The sequence below is a fragment of the Myxocyprinus asiaticus genome, chromosome 37 (genome assembly GCF_019703515.2).
Source record: "Myxocyprinus asiaticus isolate MX2 ecotype Aquarium Trade chromosome 37, UBuf_Myxa_2, whole genome shotgun sequence".
Taxonomy (NCBI): domain Eukaryota; kingdom Metazoa; phylum Chordata; class Actinopteri; order Cypriniformes; family Catostomidae; genus Myxocyprinus; species Myxocyprinus asiaticus.
Window position 1 is genome coordinate 11,187,387 of NC_059380.1, and position 17,053 is coordinate 11,204,439.

A 17,053-nucleotide genomic window follows, 5' to 3' on the forward strand; every position below is an offset into this window, starting at 1 on the left:
CATATACTGAGATTTGACATTGACATTGAGTCTGTCATATACAGTAGACAAATAAGGTTTTAATTGAATTCTGATGAATTGAATTCTGAACTATCCCACTGCACACGTCATGGGCGTTAAATATTTGGGGGCTGTGTCTCCCGCTTTAATAAAACTAAAATTCATCTCACATACTTTTCACCAAGCAAATATGTTTACGTTGTGTATTTCACCCAGCAAATGTGTCCAAGTATTTAAGCAGATGTTTAAAATTCATTGGTTAAACTTTTCAAGGAATGTTCAGAATTCAATACAAGTTAAGCTCAATCGACAGCATTTGTGGCATAATGTTGATTAACACAAAAAATTATTTTGACTCGTCCCTTGTTTATGTAAAAACAAAAAATGCAAAAATCACAGATACAGTAAGGCAAATACAATGGAAGTGAATGGGGCCAGAATATAAACTTTAAAATGCACACTGTTTCGAATGTATTTCCACATGTGTTAGCAAGATTTTAGTGTGATACAATCACTTACTTACCGTAAAGTTATATCTAGTAATCGCTGTTACATTGGTAAATCCCTGATTTTATCACACAAAAAATCATGTTTATCACAGTAGCACCATCATCATTTTTAATGGGAATGACAACGAGGGTGTGCGGGATTGACTTACAGTCTCTTCAGTGGCACTAACGGTACAAAGCTGTACGAAGCTCCTAGATCACATCTGATTTTCCACAACTCATGTTGTCTGGAGTTCTTTGTATACTGAATGTTCTTGGACAGATATTTTATAAATGTTTTGTCTGCGGAATGATCCAAAAACACTTTAAACTGCAGTACAGCCCATTGAAGAGACTGTAAGTCTGTCCCCCACAGCCTCGTTGTCATTGATGGAGGTCTATATCTGGGGCCTATAAAATGAAAATGCGAAGACAGAAACTAATGATAAAAGTGATATTGTTCATTTGTTTGAAATAAATTACTCAAAAATAAGTGAAAAGATCAATAATATTGCATATTTTATCCCACTGAAATGCTCATTCTACATTACAGCATTGATTTTGAGTTGGATGCAGATGTAAATTTACTCATATCAACAACAGTAAGGTTATCTGTAACATCTATAAAAAGTAAACCATTTATTTTTTTCTTACAAAAATATTTTAGCCTATTTTTTAGGATTTACACATTTCTATTTCATCTTTAAAAAACTGTGAATTTTTGTCATCTCCTCTGTTTTGAGCGTGTTCAGCTCAAGGTTGTTTTGACCACACCAGACAGCCAGCTGTTCAAACTCCTGTCTGCATGCAAACTCGTCACTGTTGTGGATGAGGCCAATAAACCATGGTGTTGTTTGCAAACTTTAGGAGCTTGACAGAGGGGTCCTTTGCAGTGCAGTCATTCGTGTACAGGGAGAAGAGCAGTAGAGAGAGAAAGCATCCCTGAGGAGCACCAGTGCTAATAGTGAGGGTCCCAGTTGTGAATTTCCCAATCTCACAAGCTGCTGCCTATCTGTGAGAAAGCTGCTGATCTGCTGACAGATTGTGGTTGGCATGGAGAGCTGGGTCAGTTTGGTTGAGAGAAGATCAGGCATTATGGTACTGAAATGACTTCATGACCACAGACATGACAGCGACAGGTCTGTAGTCATTAAGTCCTGTGATTATGTTTTTTTTTTTGGGGACCGGGATGATGGTGGAGTGTTTGAAGCAGCAGGGAACTTCACACTGCTCCAGTAGTGATCTACTGAAGTTCTGTGTGAAGATGGGGGCCAGTTGGTCAGTGCAGACTTTCAGACAGGCAGTTAAGACACCATTTGGGCCTGAAGCTTTCCTAGTCTTTTGCACACATCCTCATCACAGACCATAAGTACAGGTTGAGTAGCAGGAGGAGGGATTCCAGGAGGTATTGGTGTGTGAAGTGTAGATCAGAGCGGGAGTAGGGATGCACATATTCTCACAGAAACTGATATATGATGTCACAATATCTGTGAGCTCGTCCAGGTCTGTGGCTGCAGCTTCAAAAACACTCCAATCAGTGCAGTCAAAGAAGTGCTAAAATGAGAATTTTCCTGACCCATGAATTATACAAAAATACATCTTTTATATGTTAAAAACATATTTATTAAATGTTTTGGATTATTTCTTTATCTTATTTATGTATACATTTTGGTTGGTTATACATACTTTTTAATTTTTTTAATCATTTTTAATTATTTTATTTTTTTTCCTTCACCTGTGCTTGTCTTTGTAATTCAGTGATTGTATTCATACATTGTTTGATTTTACTGAACATTTATATAGAAAAAACTCCACAGTTTTAGCACCATTTGTGGACTTTTCAGACGGTCCCTTACCACACCTTCCACAGTATTAGCATGTTTTAGCACAATGTGTGGACTTTTCAGATGGTGCCTTTAAACCAGGAACATTACTTTAAGATATGACATAGCTGCTGAACCACGTACGTGAGCTTGTCATGTAGCGACGTTCCATTGGTGACGAAGTCAGTCACAATCGAGCAGCATCTCAGCCACCATCGGTCAGAGGTCACAAACTCAACGTGGCAAAAATACCCTCCTTTCATGTTTTCAGAGATCCTTTTATACTGAAATACCAACAGCCACGGCTCTATAATAGGAGAGGACGTAATGGTTGACTAGTGTGTTGCAACAGTAAATCATTGTTTGCGGAGGCTGTAAACCGACGCCTACCTGAAGCAAAGTTGTCCGGACTTCTCTTATAAAACAGCTATTTTATCATAGTAAACAGACTCCACACATAGGTCACTCCAAAAGGACTGTTTAGTTTAAAAGATGTTGAAGATTAGTGGACAGATTAGATACATTAAGTGATGAGCTTTTTTACCCCCCAAAAGCAGTTTATTCGGCGACCTGAAGCATCTCCTACATTAACATCCATTAACAAAGAATGGCCTCTTGTGTTCTTGCGAGTGTAGCAACTGTGGTAAAGTTGTTTTATATTGAATGTTCGTTAGCCATTCGGCAGGCAAAGTTAGGGATTGTCTCTAAAGTGTGAAACGGACAAAGGCTGGTGAAAAACAGTTTACTCTGTGGCTATAAAAACATGTGTAGCTTTATCCAGATGTAACTTAATATTGTCAAACAAGTTAAGTATAAATATGTGGTACAAAAAACAAACATTTAAAGCCATGAATGGCTTATTCACTAGGATATGTAATGTTGTTATAACAATGTAATGTAACTGAAATTGCATTTAACTTATAGATAACAGCTAACACATTTCCACCTTACATGATTTTATTTTGGAATCGTAATTTTATAATTTTTTTTATGATTTGTACCTTTTATTTTCAAAAGTAAAACCTGTTTGTGACCTGATGATGTCACACCACCTATTATATATTTACAAATACCTGACACACATCTTACACAACTTGGATTTTGGAGATATGATTTTGTGTATTTGTAATTTTTTTTTTAAATTTTCAAATACATAAAACTTCCTGGTCATGTGATCTGATGACCTGATAACCCCTACAATTTTCAAATCCATATAACTTCCTGGTCTTGTGACCTAGTGATATCAAACAACCTGTAATGCATTCACACACACCTGACACACATCTTACATCACTTGGATTTTGGAGATATGATTTTGTGTATTTTTTTTAATAAATTTATGAAATGTTCTAATCCATATAATTTCCTGGTCATGGGACCTGATGATGTCACACCACCTGTTATATATTTAAAAATACCTATTACACATCATACATGACTTGGATTTTGAAAATATTATTTTGTGTATTTTTTATTAATTTTTGACATTTTCAAATCCATATAATTTCCTGATCATGTGACCTAGTGATGCCAGACCACCTGTAATGCATTCACACACACCTGACACACATCTTACATGACTTGGATTTTGGAAATATGATTTTGTGTATGTTTTTTGAATTTTTGTAATATTCAAATCCATATCACTTCCTGGTCATGTGACCTAGTGATGTCAGACCACCTGTAATGCATTCACACACACTTGACACACATCTTACATGACTTGGACTTTGGAGGCATGATTTTGTGTATTTCTTATGAATTTTTGTAATTTTCAAATCCATATCACTTCCTGGTCTTGTGACCTAGTGATGTCACACCACCTGTAATGCATACACACACACCTGACACACATCTTACATGACTTGGATTTTGGAGATATGATTTTATGAATTTTATTTATGAATTTTTGAAATTTTCAAATCCATATAACTTCCTGGTCATGTGACTTAGTGATGTAAGACCACCTGTAATGCATTCACACACACTTGACACACATCTTACATGACTTGGATTTTGGAGATATGATTTTGTGTATTTCTTTTATACATTTTTTAAATGTTCAAATCCATATTACTTCCTGGTCGTGTGACCTAGTGATGTCAGACCACCTGTTATATATTTACAAACACCTATAACACATCAGTGATGTCATACCACATTTAATGCTTTTGCAAACACATCCTATCAATAATAATAACAATAATAATAAGAATAATAAATATAATACAAAAAATCCTTCCCAGATTTGTTTTTTTAAATATCCTCCTGAACATTTGGACTGGGCACATTACATTTTGTACTTTTACTTGGCTATGTCAGGCTTATTAGGCCCTTATATTAATTTAAGTAGCAGCACTGACAACACACAATTTGTTAGGAGCTGTAGAAAAACAGCAACAGCATGTTTTTACTTTGAATAACTCATTACTTACTTGCCTATGTACTTACACACTAATATAAAGTCCTAACAGTTAAATTGTTACAGCTGTAATTGCAGTGCACTCAAACGCCATAGGAAAGAGGGAAAGAAATCGTCTTGGTTATGCATGTAACCTCGGTTCCCTGAGATGAAGGGATTGAGACATTGCGTCTCTGACGCTATGAGAAATTCCTTTCTCAATGACCTAGTCGAAGCTCTTTGTACAGTAATGGAAATTCTAAAATTGGCAATGGTGTTTCAGCCCCGTCCCTTTAGGAACACAGTCGGCCTATATAAGCGGGTGCGAAACCACCATTTCCTCCGAATTTTTCGACAAAGCAACACTCGCACCTTGAAGCTCTGGGTCAGTAGTGTGGCCAGCTTATGCAATGTCTCGTTCCCTTCATCTCAGGGAACTGAGGTTACATGTACAATCGAGACATTCCCTTTCGATTATGGTCTCTCAACATTGTGTCGCTGATGCTATGGAAACATTCACGCCGCACTACTGACATGACGTCACACCCCACAGAGGGGCCTCGCCCGAGGCATAGACACTTGAGGAAGGATATGTATAGGATGTCACAGGCCGTGTAGGATGGTGAAAACATGCCTCAAAATGTAGATAGTAATGATCAATCTTCCTACATAGTGAAAACCCAGGAGGGAAAATTAATCTAGATTGTGAATTTATATGAATCTCATAAATACACACAGTGTAAGTACTTCACAACCAGGGTTGGGAAGAAAGAGACTAATAAGAAATGCTCTCAATTTTGACAGCGGCCTACATACCGATGGCTATATCAAAATTATAGCAGTTACAGTAGCCCGCTCGTATAATGAGCCTGGGCTCATCTGCTGAGTGTTGGAACAATTAACCTGACAAATGGGCTTTGTGAAGAACAACCTGCGAAGAAATAAAATTAATAAAAAATACACATTTTAAACCAAAATCCAAAATCCAAGTCATGTAAGATGTGATATAGGTGTTTGTGAGTATAGTGTTTGTGAATATATTACAGGTGGTGTGACATCACCAGATGAAATGAAAAAGAATTTAAATGGATTTTAGTATTTTATAAAGTCCAGAAAAATACACAGACATATTTTCACAACCACTTTTTAATGTAGTCATGGAATAATGCATCTCTTAACTGATATTTGTACGCTTTGCACTTTTGAGACACTCCCTAACTTGGGATTGCCCTTGTTGGGATCGCTGTTTTGCGTTTTTCACTTTTGATGCTTAAAACAATTACATTATTCGAATAAAATCCTAATTACTTTTGCTATTATGATTTACAGTGTTATCTGAATGAGACACAGCATGAACCGCCACTATTTTACAATTACATACCAGTTAATGGTCACCATTCACTTGCAATGTATGGACATACAGAGCTGTAATATTCTAAATATCTTTGTTTGTTTTGCAGAAGACAGAAAGTCATACACATCTGGGATGGCATGAGGGTGAGTAAATTATGAGAGCATTTTCATTTTTGGGTGAACTATTCCTTTAACAAACCACTTCCTTTCTAGATGTTGCAGTAGGAGTGTTTTCTTGTTTTAAATGAAAATGAATGAAGTAGGTCCTAAATTACCTCTACTGTGAAATTAAACTGAATGGCATGAAGTTGTTACAGATGAATTCTCTCCAAAACTAAATGTGCCTTATAATAGTGCACACAAGATTTCGCCATTTAAATAAATAAATAAATAAATAAATAAAAATGTAAATTAAACACTATCTATCTATGTTTTGAAAAATGTACTGCTCATACTAATATATCAGAATTTTTGAAGGGACAATTTTATATTATTTGTGGTGTTATCTTGTCACCGTTTGTCAATTATGACAGGTAGTTCTTCATCAATTTTAAAACAGTCCTGATATATTTTGATATGAGATCAGCATAGTATTTTTGTATTACGTTGGTTGCGTAATACCTGCCTCCATTATGAAAATCGATTTGATCATGAAATTTGTCAGTTTATTTAGTTTATTTAGGTGACACAATGCAACACCACTGACAACAGCTTGTCAGCCAATGGTAAAATAGACTTAAAATAGACTTATTTTGAAATGTGACATATGAGAATATATGACATGATATTCAGTGCAAATATGTCTGGACCAATCATCTTCAAAACGAAATATTTGATCACAAGCCAAAGAAACCATTTTCATACATAATCTACCAGTTCACCTTGTCTCAAAAGAGGTGTGTTATGATATGTATTTAAAGGTAAATTCCAGAATATTAGACAAAAAATGATGGAAAAGTTAAAAAATATTTTTTGTGGCAATCATGATGCCACAACTGCTGTCGATTATGCTTAACTTGTGCTGAACCCAGAATATTCCTTTAATCAGCCTAATTAAATTAAACAGTCCTTATTTATTTGTTAAGAATTGAATGCTGTTCTAAAGAACTTACAGAATGAGTCAGAAAGTGAATTAATATTCAAAGAATTATTAGAGAATAGAACACTTATTTATACAGAAATTTTCACACAAGGCAGGACTACATACAGTACCTTAAAAACACAGGCACATTAAGGACATTTTCAACTACACAGTAGTTACATTATTCCCTCTTTTATCATTCCCTGCTATTCCACGTCGTGTCCATCTACACTGTAAAAATTGAAAACATGTAGTTGTTACCCTAATGAGCAATTGCTATACCTGATCTGACCCATAACAATATTTTCGCTGCACCTACTGCAGTCAGGTTGATTCTGTCAAATACAATAATATTTTGTACTTGAATGAAACAAGAATTTGTGTTACTTGACAAACTTTTATTTTACAGTGTAGTTTTCTTTATAGTCCTCTTTTTTCCCTTACCTCTATAGACAAAGACACATCTTACAGATTATTTATAAGTTGTAACTACACTTGTCTGTAGCACAGTACGTCGGTTAATGTACCTTTATTTTTAGGGTTTATTTAATTCCATTTATAGACATTGCTGCTGCATCTGTATAATTATATAAACATTTAATGCAGAATACTCATGCTCAATTGTATTCAAGGCAGGAAGTTCAATAAATATGGTGCACTGAAGGTTCTTAGGTTACACATTAAAACATTTCTTAACATAAAGGAAAAAATGCATTGCCATTTATTCTTAATTCCTTACTTGTTTTTTGTGGTACTGTTTGATTCAATCAGTACTGTCAAGTAGACAGGAAGGCCTGATTGTGCACAGGCATGTATCTGTTCATGACTCATAACATTGTCTATATTACTATGGCGTGTAGGTGTTTGAAACACATGATGACATCCAGGGGGACAGGAGGACTCAGGTGATTACCATCCAGCCGCAAGTATCTTAGTTTGGGTGCGCTGTCCTCATCATGCAGGTTGTAAGAATTAGAGGGGCAGATCTCTGTGCCATTCACATCTGCAAAGATAAATAACTGTTATTCAACACTCAGAATGTCGAAATGGATTAAACAGGTGAAGCTAAAGGTGAAATGTGTGCCACTAGCGTCACCAAACGGAATTGCAAAAATAACTAGATGGGTACATTTTCTGAAGAAAATGTGCATGGTACTTTCCGTGGCAACATCATGATCGCATGGGAAGTCAGCACGTTGTTTCCGAGAGTTCTGGTACCCTAGAATCTGCAAAATTCTGCCAACTCACCAACAAGTGCCATTTCCTATCAGACATTTTTGCATTGGCTACAGCATGTTTACCTTCCTCTGTGGTGCGACAGGAAGTGTGTTGCATCTGCAGTGTGGGAGACCTTGATTCGGGTCACACATCGAAACCAGGGAGTAATTGCATTTGCATAATTAGTGACAAGCATGATTTGAAGGTTGCATTTTCCCCTCTTACATTATATTTTTACTCCATTGATGGTTAGGATTAGGTTTGGGGTTTTGGTTGGGGGGTACGGTTTATAAAATATGCATTCCTCTTCACTGTGTTACAGCATGTATAACTGAAATCATCTAAGTTCACAACTCTCTTTTGGCGCACCTCCATCGACATTTCACCCGGAAAATGGAGCTCACACGTGCCCATATACTCAACAACAGTTACCACTTTGGCCACTGGGGGCAGTGTTTCGGTAAGCACAGATTTTAGCTAAAGAAAAGTCAACCTACTGTTTCTGATTTCACTGTCAGTCAGTCTGGTGGCAAAACTCCTTTCCACAATGTCCTGTCAAGGTCCTTGGCATGCTGCCCCAAGTCAAAATAGCCTTCCCCCATGTCTCTACGATGTTCTTATGCCAAGATATGGCATCTAGATATGGCTGGGTCAATTTGCTTTTAGGTTGTTAGTGTGCTCTGGATGGTTGCTAGAGCCTGACTAGGCAGTTACTAGGATGTTACTGCCTACTTGCTGGCCTGAGTCTGTGTGACATTCTGATCCAAAGATATCCCTCTGATCCATTTTCAATGTACAGTACTGTGTTAAAGTTTCAGGCAGTTGAATAGTGTAAAATGTTGTATAGTGAGGATTTTTTAAAAATATATAATTCTGTCATTAATTTTTATTTATCAGTTAACTTCATACAAAGTTCAGTAAACATAAAAAAAAAAAAAAAAAAAAAAAATAAAAATGTTTATGTTACCTCCCTATGCCTTTAAAACAGCACCAATTCTCCTTGGAACACTTGCGTACAGTTTTTCCAAGGTTGTTGGCAGATAGGTTGTTCCAAGCAATTTGGAAAAATTGCCACAGTTCTATGTATTTAAGATGTCTCGATTGCCTCTGCCATTTCATGTAATCCCAGGTGGACTCGATGTTGAGATACAGGCTCTGTGGAGGCCATGCCATTTGTTGTAGGATTCCTTGTTCAACTTTTATTCTATTGCAAAAGTAATGTTAGGAATTTATATTTCCTACTGATACACTAAAGCAGAACATATAAAAATAAGCATCTAAAGACAAATGTTTTTGTGAAACATCTAATGTGTCAACGACTTTTGCACAGGACTGTAAGTCTAGGGTGCTAGGGTGCTCTAGATGGTTGCTAGACCGTGGCTAGGTGTTGCCAGGGTGATACTTAAAGGCTGCTTGAAAGACTGGGTCAAAAGATTCCACCACCATATCTCTACAACATTCAGATCTGGATATATGCTCACTTTGCAATGTTAAATCAATGCTTTTTTTTTTCACCCACCAGCGCGAACATCATTCGCCCAGTCGCTTACAAAAGTTACAACACACATCCCCTCAATAAGTTGGACGATTTGACACCTTATTCATTGGTGTACGACAAACGGTACGGGACAAGTTAGAAGCTGAAATTTATACGGAAGAAGAAGAATTCATTTATGGATTTTGGAAAATACCTCAACAAAGGTAAGAGCAACGGAAAACAGCTGGGATCGAAAAAATAACACTTCACATTTAAAAGTTGATATGAGAATAACACTGTAGATAAAAAATACTCTTTGCAGCAAAAAACAATTCTATGACTCATTATCTTTGAAACTAGATACTGTTGTACATACTCTCAATGTTATTGTTGTTTAGGTGAAGTTGCTCCAGCTCAGAGTTGAACATTGGAACAGTGCTCAGCTTGTTATGCGCCAAATGCAGATCCAACAGTGAGCTCACATTGAACACCGTATTTGGAAGGCCCTTGTCACTAAGCTGGTTGTAGTTAAGTCTCACAAAGGCTAGGTTTGCAAAGTCCTTGAAGTAGTCCTTTGGAATCTCCTCAATGTTATTTCTGTCCAAGAACAGTTGGAAGATGCTGTTTGGTACATTAGTGGGCATCTTCCTGAGGATGTTATGAGCTAGGTTGAGTTGAACTAAGTTCTTTAGATCTTTGAAGATGTTCTTGCTCAAGCCACTGTCACTAATCCTGTTGTGATGCAGATCCAGGAGTACAAGATTTTCCATCTTGTTAAATGCTCCAGGAGGGATCTTTGAGATTTGATTGTGGCTGAGTCTAAGCTGCTCCAGACCAACCGGCAGGTCATTGGGCACCTCCTTTAGCTGGTTCCTCTCCATATAGAGGTAGAGTAGGTTTGGCAACTTCTCAAATACTTGTTTCTCCACTGAACGGATGCGGTTGTTTCCCAGGTTTATCCACTTAAGCTCAGTGCAGTTGTTGAAGGAGTCTGCAGACACTTGATCAATGTAATTGTTCTGTAGGTAAAGATAGTGGGTGCGGGATGGGATGATCGGGATCTTCCGGAGGTTGCGGTTTTCACAGTACAGGGCATTTGGATACGATGGGGGGCAAAAACACTCTCTGGGGCAGTCTGAGAATACAGAAGGAGGACCTAGGATCAGAGGGGGAAAGTCTGTGGGTTCTTGGGGTTCCAGCTCAGGTTTTGGGTCAGGGGAGGAAGGTTTCTTAGGGGCAGAAGGTTTCTTGGTGGAAGGTGGGCGGACAGGCTTTGGCTTTCGCTGGCCTGAGACATCCACAATCAGAAGAAGGAAAAGAAGAGAGCAGTATGCAAGCCCAGCTTTCATGGTCCTGAACAGAGAAAAACAAAGAGAACATTACCATTTCACTTCATCCTATGCGGATAGTAGAATTATACTATATAAATCATTTCAAGAGGAACTTTCATTTAATGCAATGGCAAAAACAAGGAAAAACTACACTTTTTTGACACTTAAACATTTTATTGCATTAGATGATAAAATATCAAACCAAGTGGCATCTGCAAACAATTGATTCTAGAGCTTTTAACTATCTGTGCCTTTCTTAGCCATTTTTGTAATTGCTTTCAACCAGCTGGTCTCAAAATGATTCTTAGTGGATATATGAAGTCAGTTCCCCTCAAGTTCACACAGGTGTCTTAGCAGAGTAACCAAAAATGCATTTCATCACATTAACTATGGACATGTTCCACTAACATTTGACAACCAGAAACTCCTTTTTGAGAAATGTTTTGCTTGATGAGAGTACATGTGCTATCGATTGCTACATGAATGCCCCTTAGTTTGATACCTGTATTTTGTTTGATGCTAATTATGTGGAGAGGTATTTTTCTATAATGATATTACATGATTAATGGAGGATACCATATCTTGGGTCTAGAATTATAAAGGCAGACACAAAATTAAAGTAATATTCTGGGATCAAGACAAGTTAAGCTCAATTAACAGGATTTGTGGCATAATGTTTATTACCACAAAAATTAATTTAGACTCATCCTTCCATTTCTTTACAAAAGTAAAAATCGAGTTACAGTGCACCACAAATAATGTTGATTGATTTGAACTGGTAATGAACCCGGAATATTTCTTCAAAAGTGATTTTAAAGCGTACAGTCATGTACTGCCACTCTCCCGGTCTGGCTGGATTATTATGACTTCTACAGACTCTTTAAAAAAGTGCACCTTTGGATTTACAGGTTCGTCTGCACAAGGCTCTTATAAAGGCTCTATTGTGCAAAGCAGGACCTGGAAAGGAGTGAGTTGTAATGAGAGAAACAGGCTAAAAACCCTGGGGAGCTTAAAGGAAACCAATGGCTGGACACCAGGATTATGTCATTAGTTTGAAAAAATCTCACTATGCTGACTGAACAGAGTAGTAATTTCCCAACACCTTGTCTGTTCAGTCAACACCATGTCTGCTCGGTCAAAAGTTCTTTTCAGGATGGTTTTCCTTTTTTTTTTTTTACATTTATAAGTGAGTTTGAGTTCACAGGCAGCACTAAATATTAAGTCATTGAATAGTCCTAGACTGGTGTCCAAATGGATGTGAAAATGCAATATTAAGTCAAGGGAACCCAAATAAACAAACAACACATTGGTTGCTTATTAGTTGTTACATGATGATTAATGTTCTCTCACACCCCTTTTCTTATCTTCATATCTGGTTGAGACACTTTTTACTAGATAGATATAAGCAGCTTCCCGAAGCATCTTCATTAGGTCTTGTCAGGCATTTCTAGCTTTAACCAAAGCTTCAGTAATTCAGTATCAGTCCTTGCTGAACTTTTATTTATGAAACTTTAAAAAAAAAAAATTTTGTTTGTTTTTTGCTTAAACAGCTCAATTTAGGTCTTGACATCACTTTTGGGTTCAGGTGTGAATTTTTGACAAGACCTGATTGAAACGGTTAATTAAGCTTTTTTGGTCTTTCTGCTATGGAAGTTGTATATTGTTTGGTTTGTGACCGAACTATGCATCAGCTTCGATTTACAGACAAGTGGCCTGAGATAATTTTCTGAAACAAAGCAGAATTCTCGTTTTAATTTCGGATCAGACATTTGGATGTTTCTGGGGTCCTTGGTAACTTCATAGATGATTTCAAACAACTTTTTTTGGCAGGCTGGCTACTCCTGGGAAGTGGTCTTCAGTTGCAGATTATTGTTCTCACTATGTTTAGTAGAGAACCAGAAAGAGAAATGGCTTTTTAAACAAGACTCATACATACATTTTGACATCTTTTTTTCTGCTCAGAGCTCTCTTCAGAAACTCTGTTTGACTGTTCTTTGATGCTGTGCTTGCTGAAGCTGGCAATGTAATGGTTTTATTAAACACAACTGAACACAACCCTGCTTAATATAACGTCACTTAAGTTATAATGAGCATTGCTGTGTTTAATTAGCTTACCATATCATTCATTTATTTAGAAATAAAATCTCTTTAATATCTCCATTATTTCTTCTAGATTAGACAAGATATGATAATAAGATGTATATATTTAAGATCTTGTATATAAGATATGCTCCCTATGCAGAGACTCATACCCAGGCATTAAATGTCATGATTCACTGTTGTCACTACCAGCTGTTCCCTATTGTTCTCACCTGTGTTTCAGTTACCTTGTTTAGCCTTGTGAATACATTGTCCTGATGTCTATTTTACCTTTGTCACTTGTTTATGTACTGTTTGCTATCTTGGCTCACGTTTGTTTTGTTTTCCAAGTTCCTAGTCTTGCCTTGTTTCCAGTGTTTACCCTGTTTTTGTAATTTGATTTATTTTCTATACAATTTTAAGCTGCATCTAGATCCTGCTCTTGTGACTTCATTCAAATGTTACATTAAACAAGGAGCAGTGAAGAGAGGGTCTGATAGATGATCACAATCAGATGTTTGGCTCAGAGTGTCTGGCCCAGTGTCAGCAGCATGGTCATCGAGAGCAGGCAGCAGAGCAAGGGCCTTGGGAGAATGGAAACCTGGGAAAATGTGGGTTTGTTTGAGTAACTGCTGCATGCCTGCTTTAGGTGGGGTGCAAAACAAAGCATGCTTTATTAAATTGTTAATCTGATGAAAAACTGTATTTCATATGGAAATATTGATTAACTAAACAAAATAGTATTTATGGTGGTACAGAGGTCCATACTGAGCAAAATAATACCACTGCATAATAATATCAACATGTTAAGAGTCAGTGCAGGATGGTGTACAAAAGGATAAAACTATTGGATGAAAGAGTTGGTGAGAGGTCAAATAGAGAAAAGAGAGGGATACGTGATTTAGAAATACAAAAGGTAGTTTGACCTAGAAACAGATCAGTGTAGAACCATTATAGGTCTGTTACATTAGCAGGTAATATAATTACTAAAAATGTAGCAGTAAATCAATAAAAGAGGCTTTTACTTGCAAATCAACTGTGTCAAAATGATGTGTTTGATTCAGTTAAAGGTGTAAGCTGTCTATGAGTTTGATGGCAGGTGCTAATGGAATCACTTCTCCTTAAAGGAATAGTTCACCCAAAATTGAAAATACTCTCAGCATCACCCTCATGCCATCCCAGATGTGAATGAATTTCTTTCTTCAGCAGAACACAAATTATGATTTTTAAAGAATATTTCAGATTTGTAGGTCCATACAATGCAAGTGAATAGGTGCTAAACTTTTGACGCTCCAAAAAGCACGAAGTCATAAAAGTGATTCATATGACTCCAGTGTTTTATTCCATATCTTCAGAAGTGATAGGATAGGTGTGGGTGAGAAACAGATCAATATTTAAGTTGTTTTTTTTGTTGTTGCTAGAAATTCATCTCCTTGCCCAGTAGGGGGTGATATGCATGAAGAATGTGAATCACAAAAACCACAAGTTAAAGTTAAAGTGGAGATTGACTGAGCTGGGAAGAGAATTTATAGTAAAAAAGGACTTAAATATTGATCTGTTTCTCATCCACACCTATCATATCGCCTCTGAAGACATTGATTTAACACCAGAGCCTTATGGATTACTTTTATGCTGACTTCTGGATTTTTGGAGCTTCAAAATCTTGGCTCCCATTCACTTGCATTGTATAGACCAAAGGTGCTGAGAAATTCTTCTAAAAGTCTTCATTTGTGTTCAGCAGATGAAAGAAAGTCATACACATCTGGGATGGCATAAGTGTGAGTAAATGATGAGATAATTATCATTTTTGGGTGAATATTCCTTTAACCAGGCTCCTCAATCAGGACTTTTTTTTTCTTTTTCTTTTTTTTTTTTAAACTAGGTTCAGAATGGCTTCTGTCTTGTTTTGATATGGTGGATATAAGACCAGGTAAAGTTAAATACAGTTTAATAATGCACAATTTTCACATAAGTTGAAAAATATTGGTTAAAGGATTATAATCACCAATAATGGATTGTGTTAGGAATCTTATTTTATGGTTTGTCCTTAAATGGAATAAAAAAAAAAAACTAAAAAAAAATGGGATTACAGTTTATAATTGAATTATAATGGAATTGATTTGTTAACAGTCAAGGAAACTTTACAACAGTCAAAAAAATTTGACAACAGAAGACTGAACACATGTAAGGGAGCTGCTGCCTGGTTTACCATTGCACTTAGTGTTAATGTGAAAAATCTGGATGATCATTAAGCCCTAAGAAGTTTGTGAGCATGACTCAGTGTTGTAAATCAAACACTAAAGTTGAAACCAACGACCTTGTGCCAGCCAATGTAACTATGACATTATTTTCAAAAGCCTTGACTAAATTGAATAAATGCTTTTTGGCTAAAGACAGACAACTTCTGAAGGTTAAGGGCTCTTAGGGTGAATACAGGCAAAGTGGGACAACACTTAAGTTTTTGTTTTTAAAATTACTCCCTTTTCCCACTGTATATTATATTGGAGATCTTCAGATATTTAAAATTATATTGTGTGAGGGGCTAAGCCATTTGATGTTTCAAAACAATGCCAGTGATAAAAATATCAGTAAATGTCCCACTTTACCTTTATTTACCTTACAGACTGTATTTACCCCTTCACAGTGACAATTCATGTTGTCACTGATCATCAGTATGTATCTACTGTATGTTGCTTGTCTCTTTTGAAACTACAAAATGTCTTTCTTACCTTTTGCTGGTTACTTCCCTCATTTGATGAATCCTCAAGCTGTCACTTCACTCTCACCGATTTTCTCTCCCACTTTTATTTCTTCTCTCTCTTTTCCCCTCTTGCCTCCGTACTTTCCTTGTTCTCCTCTGCTAAGCAGGCTGCCTATTGGGTCTTTCCCTCTTTTCTTTCTGAAGGTCAACAGTGCTGTCTCCCTGCCCCGCCTTCAGGGAAAGTGCCAAATGAAATCGAAATGTCCATCCCTCAACTACAGGATCTGCTCTCATCACTCCTCCTCTGTATACACTGATGCATGTAAATGGGTTTGTATCCAAGTGTGGACCAGAGGACAAGAGGACTAGGGGGAAGGAATGGAGGGAGAATCAGAACTCTGCTGGTCTTATATAGAATAGCTCTGTTCAGTGCCGTCCACTGCCTGATCATAAGAATCTTGGGATAGTTAATCATAGACTTGTGCCTTGTATGTAGTTTAGAACTGCAGAGGACTGGGAAATATTTCTGGCTTTTGAATACTTAAAGGTTTAGTTCACCTAAAAATTAAAATGTTGTCATCCTTTACTCACCCTCATGTTGTTCCAAACCTGTATGAAATTCAACAGAATGACCAAGGTGCTTTTTTCCCCCCCATACATTGAAAGTGGATGATGATCATTGCCTAGCTCCAAAAAAAAAAACAAAAAAAAAAAACAAAGCACCATAGAAGCGTCATAAAAGTAGTCCATATGACTTGTGCACTATATTCCAATTATTCTAAAGCCATATAATAACTTTGCGAGAGGAATAAACCAAAATTGAAGTTGTTATTCACTGATAATTTTTCCTTCCATTGTACTTCTTAAATTTTCAGTTTAAGAATTTAAATGACAGAATTTTAGGGCTGGGAAATTTAACGCGTTAATTTCTGCGATTAATATTTTAACTTAAAAAACTAACGCGTGGGGCCTGGGTAGCTCAGCGAGTATTAACGCTGACTACCACCCCTGGAGTCGCGAGTTCAAATCCAGGGTGTGCTGAATGACTCCAGCCTGGTCTCCTAAGCAAACAAATTGGCCCAGTTGCTAGGGAGGGTAAAG

The 17,053-nt window shown here is 36.8% G+C and overlaps 1 protein-coding gene across 2 annotated transcripts; it reads right to left on the reverse strand.

Annotated features, from left to right (window-relative positions):
* Window positions 1-6,727: 6,727 nt before the first annotated feature.
* On the reverse strand, window positions 6,728-16,238 carry LOC127428286 (prolargin-like). 2 transcript variants are annotated; one of them, XM_051676548.1, is made up of 4 exons: window positions 15,981-16,238; window positions 13,717-13,852; window positions 10,218-11,194; window positions 6,728-8,149 (listed from the first exon to the last, which is right to left on the reverse strand). In XM_051676548.1, coding segments are annotated over exons 2-4 (1,143 nt in total). In that variant the 5' UTR covers window positions 13,719-13,852; window positions 15,981-16,238; the 3' UTR covers window positions 6,728-7,985. The 2 variants fall into 2 exon arrangements, with proteins under 2 accessions (XP_051532508.1, XP_051532507.1); XM_051676547.1 differs by lacking the exon at window positions 13,717-13,852 and having other exon boundaries at window positions 15,981-16,233.
* Window positions 16,239-17,053: the final 815 nt, after the last annotated feature.

Bases quoted from the DNA above. Each gene is read 5' to 3' on its own strand.
- LOC127428286 (XM_051676547.1), bottom strand. From the start codon at position 16,003: ATGAGGGAAGTAACCAGCAAAAG. The intron at 11,195-15,980 runs GTAAGAAAGACA...TTCTCTGTTCAG, and splicing joins AGGGAAGTAACCAGCAAAAG to GACCATGAAAGCTGGGCTTG. The intron at 8,150-10,217 runs GTATGTACAACA...TTATCTTTGCAG, and splicing joins AAACAACAATAACATTGAGA to ATGTGAATGGCACAGAGATC.